Genomic DNA, 12232 nt, shown 5'->3' with positions numbered 1-12232 from the left:
GGTGACCAGGCCTGCAGGAGAGGGCAGTCGGGGGGGACCGAGGCCTGCAGGGGAGAGCAGTTGGGGGGGACCAGGCCTGCAGGGGAGGGCAGTTAGGGGTGACCAGGCCTGCAGGGGAGGGCAGTTAGGGGCAATGGGGCTGGCAGGGGAGCAGTTAGGCATCAATCAGGCTGGCAGGGGAGTGGTTAGGGGGTGATCAGGCTGGCAGGCAGAAGCAGTTAGGGGCAATCAGGAAGGCAGGCAGGTGAGCAGTTGGGAGCCAGCAGTGCTGGATTGTGAGAGGGATGTCCGACTGCCCATTTAGGACCGATCCCACCACCGGGATCGGTCCTAAATGGGCAGTCGGACATCCATCGAGGGGTCCCAGATTGGAGAGGGTGCAGGCTGGGCTGAGGGACACCCTCCCCCCCCCCCCCCCCGTGCACGAATTTCGTGCACCGGGCCTCTAGTAAGACTATAATAATGCATGAATGTATGAGTCAGAATATAATAATAAAATAAGAGTATCTTAAGTATCTTGTTTTGATTATGAGGATTATTTAAGTTTCATTCTCATGTCTAATTTTCTTTTGACAATATGGATAGAAATAGTTGTGTTCATGAGTCAGTTTTGCTAGTGTGGTTGATAAAAGTTTGAAGTTAATGACCAAACTGAAATACTAAAAGTGCTTTCAGATTTTTGTTATTCAAGCTTAGTCTCTTGATGGCTCTTTGATATATTTATGATAAATGAGAGTAAAGTAAAAATGAGATGGAAAGTAATATTTGTTAATCTGTTAAGCATTTATCTTAAGGTGTCATATCAATTTGGTTAGTTTTATATATTTTTAATAGTTCATTTGAAATTTATTAACAGTTTTTTAATTACAGTGGATTGGCAGCTGGAGAAGATAATGGACAGAGAGGTTATTTGCTGACCTATGTCATTGCATACATTCGAGTAAGTAATCACATAATTCCCTTGTTAATTTCTGTTGCAGACAATACTTTTTACTTTGAGTGAATAAAATTATTTTCTTAAATTTTAACCAACTGTAATTGAGCATATCGTTTATCAGGAACAAAGGATTAGCTACAAATCTACCCCAAGTTCTCCCATAGTAAGAATTTTAATGTAACTCTAGGTAAGATCTAAATTTTAGATTACGATAATTTGATAGGTCTTCCTGCAGCCCCCTCCCCCTTGCCATGCTGAAAAGGAAAACTGCTGTGTTAGAAGTTGTGATTAACAGATTTACAGATCATGAAAGGTAATGGATGATTTTAGGTCTTATAAATAATTTTTACCTCCGTAAATTGTCACTACTTTATCTCTCATAATAAGCATTATGGGTATACATAAATTTTGTTAGGCATTTTCTCTGAGCATATTGACCATTTTCTCATAATTCTAAATTCATAATTCTAGAAAATGAAATGTAACTAACAAGTACAATATAGATACAATTTGAAGTAAGTTTCTTAATTATTAAATTACTTCATTATTAAGTTAGTGTTAAAACTTAATCAAAAACAAGTTAGAGATTTGGTGGGTAGGGATAGAGATTTGTTTTATCTTATTTTTTATTTTCCCAGTGCTTAATACTGTTGTCACCAAATATATGTTTACTGAAAAAGTGAATGCATAAGAGAAAAACACACATTTTAGATCAGTAATTTTAGGATTTTTCCTGGCAATCAGTGGTAGAGTTTGAGTGGTTCATTTTTCTAGAAGTGAAAACTTAACATATATTGATTTTTCTACCTTATAAAATTTTCTTTCATATCTTTATATTTCTGTGGTAGCTTATGAATTGCTCTTTTCAGTTCGGAAATTACAGGAATTAGTATTATAAGTTACTTATATAAACATTATATTTTCTATGATATAAAATATATATATATATATATATATATATATATATATATATATATATACATATACATATATATATATCTAGCAGTGGTGTTTCCAAATGTTCTATTTAGTCACTGCAGAGAGAGGCACTATATTTTCTAATTTGTTTTTTAAAGAAAAGCTGTTTTTAAGAAAGGGAGATAATTTCTCCTTCCTCTAGTCTCCCCTGCCTCCACCCCACTTTCCTACTTTTCTGCTCCTTCTATCCTGATGGCCACTTGTTGGTATCGGTTAATTTGCTGATTAGGCCACTAAAAATCTATTCTACTAATATTCTCTACATGCATATCGATAGTTCCTGGATAGAGACTCCATTCATTGCAGAAATGTTTGAATTCCTACCATGTGTCAGGCACTCTGCCTGGTGCCAAAGGTACAGAGAACAAGACAAACAAAGTTCCTGTCCTCCTGGAGTTCATGTCTCACTCTTGGGACCACTTTGCAGAGCTCTTATGAGGTGGATAGTAAAGAGTCATGGAAATTAAGGTGGAAACATGTAACACCAACAGTTGCACGAAATGCTAACAATGAATATGAAATACAAACAATATTATTGATTCTTCTGCATCTGTTGTGCTTTCTTGATTTTTGTGTATGTGTCTTAACAGGACTTGGGTTTGGAATACTATGTAGTAGGAGAATCTTTTGAGACCTCTGCTCCTTGGGACAGGTAAAATGGAATAAAATGCCTGTTATTAAAATATGCTACAAATTGTTCAAGTAATGGGTCTTTGTGTGTGAACATGTCAACTTAAAATTTTATAAAGAAACATTGAAACATCATAATCTCCTTTATTTAAATTAATATCTCCACTACACTATCATATTTGGGAGCCATTTTTTTTTTTTGTTTTGCAGCAAATTTGTTCATGTTCCATAGTAGGAAGTTATTATTGAACTTTATATTTTGAAGAATCATATTGAACACTGAATGTCACTATAAGGTTTTATGTAACTTTGATTTAAATTCTTAAGTGATTAATATGCCTAAATGTTCTCTAAAAAGTGCCCCCAAATTATAAAACCAGTTAATTTTTTTGTGATATATTATTTAGTTTTTGTATTTGTATGCATGCTGTTAAGGAAGATCTTAACTTGCATTTAATTTATTTCTAAAAGATATCTAATTTAAGAAATTATGTACTATTTTTAAATTGCATACACATACAGATATTAGTTAGGAAATTAATAATAAAAACTGATTAGGAAATGTGAGGTGGTTTTCTTAAAAAGTGGACTGTATTCCCTGGCCGGTGTGGATCAGTTGGGTTGGAGCATCGAAGGTCACAGATATAATTCCTGGTCAGGGCATGTACCAAGGTTTCGGGTTTGATCCCTGGTTGGGGCGTACGGGAAGCAACTGAGTGATGTAGCGCTCTCATATTGATCTTTCTCTCTTTCTCTTTCTCCCTCTCTAAAATAAATTTTTGTAAAAGTAGACTTGTGAGTTAACTCATAAAAATTCATAAGGAGATTGTTAGTACATTTTATTCTAGGATATCTTATATTTTACAAAATTAACAAATTATTTTAAATCTATAAAGCCCCATGAATTTATCTTTTGAATATTACATATCTTAACATTTTGTTCTACCCTGATGTCCTTTTTTCCCTCCCCCAGAAAACTTTTTTACTTTTCTATATTCAGTGTTCATCTATGATGGGTTATGATTTTGGGTGCATTGATGCTCATATTCTATACCTTGTAAGATAACCAAATTTTATAGTATGGATCTGTTACTCACAGCTTTTTATTCTAAATTTAATTTAGAGGGGAATAAATCTTGTCAATAAAAATAATTAACTAACTCATTGACATCTGACACTTTTGAACAACATATATAGTTTGACAGCTGTTCATAGTTGTCTCAAATACCATTTCAGTGTCTAATACCTTTCCTTGCAGGGTGAAAGTGGGTTAGTATAGTGTTACTTCTTCGCTAGTATGTATTTTCTTGTCACTAATCATTACTAACTGGTGGTTGTCATTTTGACTTTGTTTTTCCAACTGTGGAAGCTAATCATGCACTATCTTTTATTTTTCTTTACCCTTTCTTTGTATATATTTACATATTTACTTAATTGACTTACTGGCAATATCTTTTATACAGAAGACTACATATTTGATTTGTTTTCATTTAAAACAACTTCTTCAGCTGAAGTTTTAAGAAATAAAATTAGCGGAAAGCAGCTACTTTACTGACATGAAATTTGTTAACCATTTAGCAATGTTTTTTCTTTCAAACCTTTAGCTGTATAGAGATCATATTTAGCAGCAACCCATGGGATCACGGTCTTCAACCCTCACTCATTAATAGATCACTTGGCCTTTTCATGCATAAATATCTTAAGGATTATTGGTTCTACTAGTTTTTGCATATTTCTCAGTGGCCCTAGCACAGTGGTCGGCAAACTCATTAGTCAACAGAGCCAAATATCAACAGTACAACAATTGAAATTTCTTTTGAGAGCCGAAAACCAACTTCTGCGCATGGGCCACGAAGTTTCAATTGCACTGTACATGTGTGCCCACACGTGGTATTTTGTGGAAGAGCCACACTCAAGGTGCCAAAGAGCCGCATGTGGCTCGCAAGCCACAGTTTGACGACCACTGCCCTAGCACAACTGCACCTGTAGGTGTCCAGTGAATTTTCTGCATAGAGTTCTTTGGAGGTACTCTGAAATAGTGTAAGAATGCAGCCTAAAAAATAGCTATCTAAGAGGTCCAAGTAGAGATTTAAAGATTTTGAATACACCAGCATGAGACTGTGATTAAAACCAAGGGAGCGGCCCTAGTCAGTATGGTTCAGTGGTTAGAGCAGCCATGGGCAAACTATGGCCCGCGGGCCGGATCCGGCCCGTTCAGCTGTTCTATCCGGCCCGTGGAGCCGAAAGAGCAGAGGGTTCTCTTGCTCCCCTCCGCTCCTTTACTTTGAATTTATATTAGTTCATACAAACACTCCATCCATGCTTTTGTTCCGGCCCTCCGGTCCAGTTTAAGAACCCATTGTGGCCCTCAAGTCAAAAAGTTTGCCCACCCCTGGGTTAGAGTGTAAGCCCACAGACTGAAGGATCTTGGGTTTGAGTCCAGTCAAAGGCATATACCTTGGTTGCAGGCTCTTTTCCAGATGCATGCAGAGGCAACCAATCGATGTGTCTCTCTTACATCGATGTTTCTCTCTGTCTCCCTCCCTTCCACTCTCTCTAAAAACGAATGGGAAAAAATATCTTCAGGTGAGGATTAACAACAACAACAAAATTAAAAAACAAACAAACAAGGGAGCAGATACAAACACTTAATAGATACTGGGATGGAGGAAAAAATAAGTCCTAAGAAAGAAGTCCAGGGAACCTCAACATTTAAGGGATAGTCATACAAGTCATACAAATAAGAGCAAAGGAGACTGAGGAATAATATCCAGATGATTTGGAGGAAAATCAGTAATGAGAGAGAAGCCCAGGGAAATTTTTGTCAAGAAGGAAATAGTTAATAGTGTTAAATTTGCTAGTAGATCAGGTGAGAATTTAAAAGTATACACAATTATGGTTATCTCCTATACTAGAAGCCCGGTGCATGGATTCGTGCACTGGTGGGGTCCCTCGGCCTGGCCTGCAGGGATCAGGCCTAAACTGGCAGCCTGACATCCCCCGAGGGGTCCTGGATTGCATGAGGGCACAGGCCAGGCCAAGGGACCCCACTGGTGCACAAATCCATGCACTGGGCCTCTAGTATGCATATAAGATCTTTGGTTAATCTCTTCCTGCCCCACCCTTCCCTTTGAGATTCATCAGTCTGTTCCATGTTTCCATGCCTGTGGTTTCCGCTCCTGTATTGAGCATCTGCCCCCTGGTGGTCAGTGCGTGTCATAGCTACCAGCCGACTGGTTGGCCGGTAGCTTAGGCTTTTATATATATAGACTAGTAGCCCTGCGCACAAATCCGTGCGCCAGTAGCTCTCTGCGGGGCCTGGTCGCTCCGTGCCCACTGCCCAGAGGCTCTCTGCAGCCCAGAGGCCCATCCATGGCTGGGCGCGGAATGCTTGCCTTGTCACCGGTGCAACAACGAAGCATTTTCCTCCGCACCCCGGCTGCTCCGTGCCCACTGCCCAGAGGCCCTCTGCAGCCAGTGGGGCTGAGAGGACTGGGCGCCGCCATCTTTGTGATGGAGTGACAGTTAATTTACATATTACCCATTTATTAGATAGGATGATTTGTCCAAATGGATTGTCTTGACCTTTGCACAAGTTTTGTGATAGAATACCTTCAGAACTCCGTTCCTACAAACCATTTCTAGAAAGTATCCCATTAAGGGTTATAACCTTTCAGTTTTCTTCTTTATCCCATCTCCTCCTCATTATTATTTTTTATTATTATAATTACTAGAGGCCCAGTGCATGAAACTCGTGCACTGGAGGGGGGTTTCCCCCTCAGCCCAGCCTGTGCCCTCTCAGTCCTGGACCCCTTGTTCCTTACCACCTGCCTGCTCGCTGCTCCTTACTGCTTGGCTGCTCCTTAGCCGCTCCTTAGCATTGCCACCGCTGCTGCGCTCACCAGCCGTAAGCCCAGCTTCTGGCTGAGCGGCACTCCTGCATTGAGCGTCTGACCCCTGGTGGTCAGTGTGCATCATAGCGACTGGTTGTTCCACCGTTCATTTTTCCATTCAGTCGATTTGCATATTAGGCTTTTATTATATAGGATTACTTAGCACTTAAGTTCTGTTTTCTAGAGTCATGTTATAAATTTGTAATATTTATTAATCTCTGTAAATATTAAAGCTTAGTAGGTTTTATTTATAAAGTATTTTTTTTTTAAGATGGGTTTTCAAAATTTCAATAATATAAATGCTTTGCCAGAGGTTTTCTAAAAACACGCATTTGTCCCCTGGCTGGTGTGGCTCAGTTAGTTTGAATGTCATCCCAGGCACCTGAATGTTGCCATTTCGATTCCCAGTCAGGGCACATACCTAGATTTCAAGTTTGATCCCCAGTGGGAGTGCATATGGGAGGCAACTAATTGGTATTTTTCTCTCACATTGATGTTTCTTTCTCTCCCTTCCCCCTTCTCTAAAAAATGAGTAAGACATATCCTCATGTAAGGATTAAAAACCACACAATAAAAACATGCATTCTTACCATTCCATAAATGAAGCATAGATAATATTGATACATTGTGTTTGCCCACAGCTCCCATAGAATAAAGCAGAATTTAACTTAAGAGCACTGTTTTGAAAAATTAGAATTTATAAAACTTTCAAGTACTGTATTTATAAACATAAAATGTGACATGCTAATAAAATATTAAAATCCTTCTCATACTTATATTCATACTAGAGGCCCGGTGCACAAAATTCGTGCACGGGGGTCGGGGGGGTGTCCCTCAGCCCAGCCTGCACCCTCTCCAATCTGGGACCCCTTGAGGGATGTCCAACCGCCCTGTGGGATCAGGCCTAAATGGGCAGTTGGACATCCCTCTCACAATCCCGGACTGCTGGCTCCCATCTGCTCGCCTGCCTCCGCCTGATTGCCCCTAACCGCTTCTGCTTGCCAGCCTGATCACCCCTAACCACTCCATTGCCATCCTGATCGACACCTAACTGCTCCCCGGCCAGCCTGATTGTCCCTAACTGCCCTCCCCTGCCAGTCTGGTCTGGTCACCCCTAACTGCCCTCCCCTGCTGATCTGGTCACTCCTAACTGCCCTCCCCTGCAGGCCTGGTCCCCCCGCAACTGCCCTCCCCTGCTGGCCTGGTCTCCCCCAACTGCCCTCCTCTGTCGGCCCGGTCACCCCTAACTGCCCTCCTTGCTGTCCTGATTGCCCACAACTGCCCTCCTCTGCAGGCCTGTTCCCCCCAACCTACCATCCCTACAGGCCTGGGTCCCCCCCAACTGTCCTCCCCTGCAGGCCTGCCCTCCCCCAACTGCCCGCCCCTGCTGGCCTGGTCTCCCCTAACTGCCCTCCTCTGCCGGCCCAGTCACCCCTAATTGCCCTCCCTGCTGGCCTGATCTCCCACAGCTGCCCTCCTCTGCAGGCCTGGTCCCCCCAAACCGCCCTCCCTGCAGGCCTGGGTTCCCCCCAACTATCCTCCCCTGCAGGCCTGGTCCCCCTATCTGTCCTTCCCTGCAGGCCTGGTCACCCCCAACTGCCCTCCTCTGCTGACCTGGTCTCCCCCAACTGTCCTTCTCTGCTGGCCCGGTCACCCCTAACTGCCCTTCCTGCTTGCCTGATTGCCCACAACTGCCCTCCCTTGCTGGCCTGGTCTCCCCCAACTGCCCTCCCCTGCCGGCCTGGTCACCCCTAACTGCCCACAACTGCCCTCCCCTGCAGGCCATCTTGTGTCCACATGGGGGCAGCCATCTTGTGTCTTGGAGTGATGGTCAATTTGCATATTACTCTTTTATTAGATAGTATATCTTTTGTTCTTATTGGAAATGTAGATGACTTTAATGTTTTATAAAGCATAATCTATTTAATGTTATTGTTTTTATCACATTTGTTTTCACACAGTCAAATCAGCCTTGAGACTAAAGATAGGTCAGTCTTTAGAGTTTCTTTGGTATCTTTTCTATTTTCATGATTCTAAGGAGACCAGGGTTTAAAATACAGAATCAGTATCAGTACATAGCCGGGATATTTATTGGAGGATAAAGTGGCTTTTATATACTTTAAGAGTTTTATTTTCCATATGAAACAAAGTATACAGTTAGAACAATATGTTACAACTCACATTAAAACATAGATTAATATTGTTAAATATTATCAATCTCCCCTCACCTGTTTTTATTGATTTAATATCAAACAGTCTAGCCTAGCTTTACACAGGGTTACATGTCCAGTCAGTTTTGTTGAACTGGATGTTAGCTCAGTGCTTTGGAATAGGCTATTGAACATGTGGGTATAATATCACAATTATTAATTAAATTATTTTAAATTAAGAAAAACTTTTTAGACATGGATATAAGATTGGTACTTCTATAATCTAGAATTGAATTTTTATTAACACATTTATAGATTTAAAGCTTTTAAAATATTGCAATTAAATTTATTTTGAAATTGGGTTTTCCTAAGTGTAGGAAACAGTCTTCTGGAGACTGGAGTATACTGTTGTCTTTCCTATGGCTAAAAAGAAATGAGTTTGCTCCCTTTAAAGTTATTAATGGAAGACTCAATTTGAATGATAAAGGCTCTTTTTCATTTTTTAAGGAATAACTATGAAAGCTCTAGTTAAGAGAATTTCTGACTTGAAGGATGCCAGATAAAGCAGTATTTATTAGATTTTTTTTGTAACTTATTTGAAAACTTAATATGGTATTCAATTATGTTTTCTAGAGTTGTAGATCTCTGTAGAAATGTGAAAGAAAGAATAATAAGGGAATGCAAAGAGAAGGGTGTTCAGTTTGCTCCTCTTTCTACATGCAGGTGAGTTTTTTTATTGTTCTTATAGTACTTCTTATTCTGAAAAAAACTATTTTTTAATTAATGGGGAATAATTGGCTAGCTGAAGAGAAGCTTCAGTCTATTCTATTTAGCAAGCTTTCCTAAACTTCACTTGCCACCTTGTTAGGATTGTGCCACTAGTATTTTTCATCAGTCCTGAGCCCTTGAGAAGTAAAACACCCCTTTGGTGAGTGAGCTTGTAGCTATCTGGACAGCATGATGGTGAAGACCCAGATGTCTGAGCACCTGGAATAAGAGAAGACCTTCTTCACTGAAACTATAAATCATATATATATATATATATATATATATATATATATATATATATATAATGTCAAGGAACTATAAGTTACATACACAGGCAACGTAGTTCTTTCTTCAATAAAGAAAAAGCACTTTAAACATTTTATCAATTGTTGATTAAATGAATGGATGTAGAATTAAGGAATGAGTGGAGCAAAAGATCCAAATGAAGATTAACTCTGCTTTCCAATAGATCTTTCTGCAATAATGGAAATGTTTTGTACCTGCCCTGTCCAGAATGGTTGCCACAAGGCACATGTGGCTTTTGAGCTGTTGAAATGTGGGTGACTGGAACTGAATTTTAAATTTTATTTAATTTCAGATAATTTAAATTTAAAACACACGTGGCTGGGGTCTTCCATGTTGGATATTTATGCCCCATATTGGGTCATGTTTAACTGAAGATCTTGTTCTCTTTGTTAAATAGCAGCAGCCCCGATGGAGGTTTTCTTGAGAAGGGATATTTTTTATTAAATCTTTTGATATTAGTTTTCTATGTAAACACCAGATTAAATATATTTGGATTGAACTGAGCATTTGAATTCTCTAAAATGTTATTGGAATGAGAATAAAAGGAATTTTGGATATTTTGTTTAACTTCCCAAAGACAAGTCCTCGTGAAGGCATTCAGTTGTTAATGTCTTAATATTTTGACTTAGCATGATAATTTGCATATATTTGCTTTGCAAGACTAGAAATGCTTATGTACTCTTTAAACTGCTATCTCTTCTGTGATTTTTTTCCTTTTCTCTTTACATCCTCTCATCTTGTACTTCCCTACTGCCATATTGTGTTTCTTGCTTCTGCTATTGCTCTCATTGAAACAGATGTCTTTTAGAATTTGATAAATTGTGCATCTGCTGGGTAAGAAAGTAAAATCCTAACAAGGCATGTGAAGAAAGCACCTTTCTCACATTAACTGTTCATGTAAATCAGGATCTCTTTAAAATAGTCTTTTCTGCTTCCGATGAGATAGAGGTTTTGAAGGGCATTTCAGGAAGCACCCAGTCAAATCTGTGTATTAACATGTAGAACGTGTATTTGGGGTAGAGTCAAAAAAGTGAAACCAAAAAATGTAGATTTAGAGCTTATTGGCTGGGCATTTGATATATCTGAAGAAAGGGAAAAGAGAGAGCCTTGTTATGTACAAGGCTTATAGCAAAACTACTGATGGCATAGTGACTGATCTTGGAGAGAATCTTCCCAAATAAAGGTGTAAGAATATACTTAAAAAAAAAAAATTTGTAGTCATCTTTAAAAACAAAACTTTTGTCTTAAAGTCTAAGAAAAATAATTTTGTGGTTATTTATATTATCAATAAATCCTCACTTAATAATGTCAACAGGTTCTGTGACTTTAAGCAAAATGATGTATAATGAAACTAATTTTACCTTAGCCTAATCGGTAAAAACAAGAGTTAAGTTCCTACTACATCTTATCAGGCATCTCATCCTATGTAATAAAAGCCTAATATGCAAATTGACCAAATGGCGGAACAACCAGTCGCTGTGACATGCACTGACCACCAGGGGGCAGATACTCAACGCAGGAGCTGCCTGCAAGCCCTGACCAGCAGCCGGGGGTGGGGCCTGTGAGTGGGTGGCACCAGGCCAGCCAAGGCAGGAGCCCCCTGATTGCCCCGCTGGTCACCCCGCTGAGGGAGGCGACTGGCAGTGGGGGGGGGAGGGGGAGCAGCTGGGCTGGTGAGTGGGCGGTGCCAGGCCAGCCATAGTGGGTGCCAGTGGGGGCCCCCCAATTGCCCCGCAGGTCACCCCACAGATCAGCCCTGATAGCCAACCATGCCTAGGGACCCTATCCATGCAGGAATTTTGTGCACTGGGCCTCTAGTTAACGTTACAGCAACATTGAATGAAATGTTGTATGAGCACCTGCTGTACTTAATTCTTCTCTTTACAATTTAGTCTCTTAGGCCTGTTATTATAGTACTAAAAATAAACCAGGCCTAATAATCCAAAAGTCATTTGTTACCAGTAAAATTTGAAACAGTTAAAATTATAGAATTTATTATTATATAGCTAAGGAATTTTTATTCTTTTGTTTTGTCCAGTGGCAGTTTAACAGATTTTATCTCTCCTTTCTCTTTCTGCTCCACCTCCCTATTCAATATCTCTGGAGACTTCTCCCTTTCTATTATGAAAATATCATTGTAATAAATCACTGCTTATTGAAAGTGGGAAGTAAAATATTCTGCCTTAGGCTATCTATAACAACACCTAAGTCTTGGTTCTTCAGAAGGTACTCACAAGACCTAAGGATATTCATTATGTATTGTAGGTAGACTAGACTGAATTGGCCGTACGTCATTAAGTAGCTGATTTTATAGAAATAATCTTCTGAAAAGCTTAAATGCTCAACTTCTATAATTATCTTATAAAACCAAAGTTTAGAATGTGAAAAGTCTAGTTATTTGAATGGTTTTGATAAATAGGAGTTTTAAATAATTTTTCTAGTTCATACTTGATTAAACTAGCATTTAATAAGAATTTGATTTTAGTTTAGTTTGATTTGAACTGCTTAATAGTGGACCAGGAGATTATTCTGTGTTGAATGTAAATGTGTGAGGTATATTTTTTAAACTA

At 39.4% G+C, this 12232-nt stretch overlaps 1 protein-coding gene across 4 annotated transcripts in view; it reads left to right on the top strand.

The window, feature by feature from the left end:
• The window catches only part of AGPS (alkylglycerone phosphate synthase), a 147798-nt gene that overhangs the window by 105254 nt on the left and 30312 nt on the right, over positions 1-12232 (top strand). For all 4 annotated transcript variants that reach the window (XM_080668775.1, XM_080668772.1, XM_080668773.1 and 1 more), the window contains 3 exons: positions 871-940; positions 2506-2567; positions 9222-9311. In XM_080668775.1, the coding sequence (XP_080524901.1) occupies positions 871-940; positions 2506-2567; positions 9222-9311 (222 nt within the window). The remainder of the gene's footprint in view (positions 1-870; positions 941-2505; positions 2568-9221; positions 9312-12232) is intronic.

The sequence above is a fragment of the Plecotus auritus genome, assembly GCF_963455305.1.
Source record: "Plecotus auritus genome assembly, chromosome: 5".
Taxonomy (NCBI): domain Eukaryota; kingdom Metazoa; phylum Chordata; class Mammalia; order Chiroptera; family Vespertilionidae; genus Plecotus; species Plecotus auritus.
The sequence above is the reverse complement of the archived record's forward strand: the minus strand, read 5'-3'. Positions and strand labels throughout refer to the sequence as shown.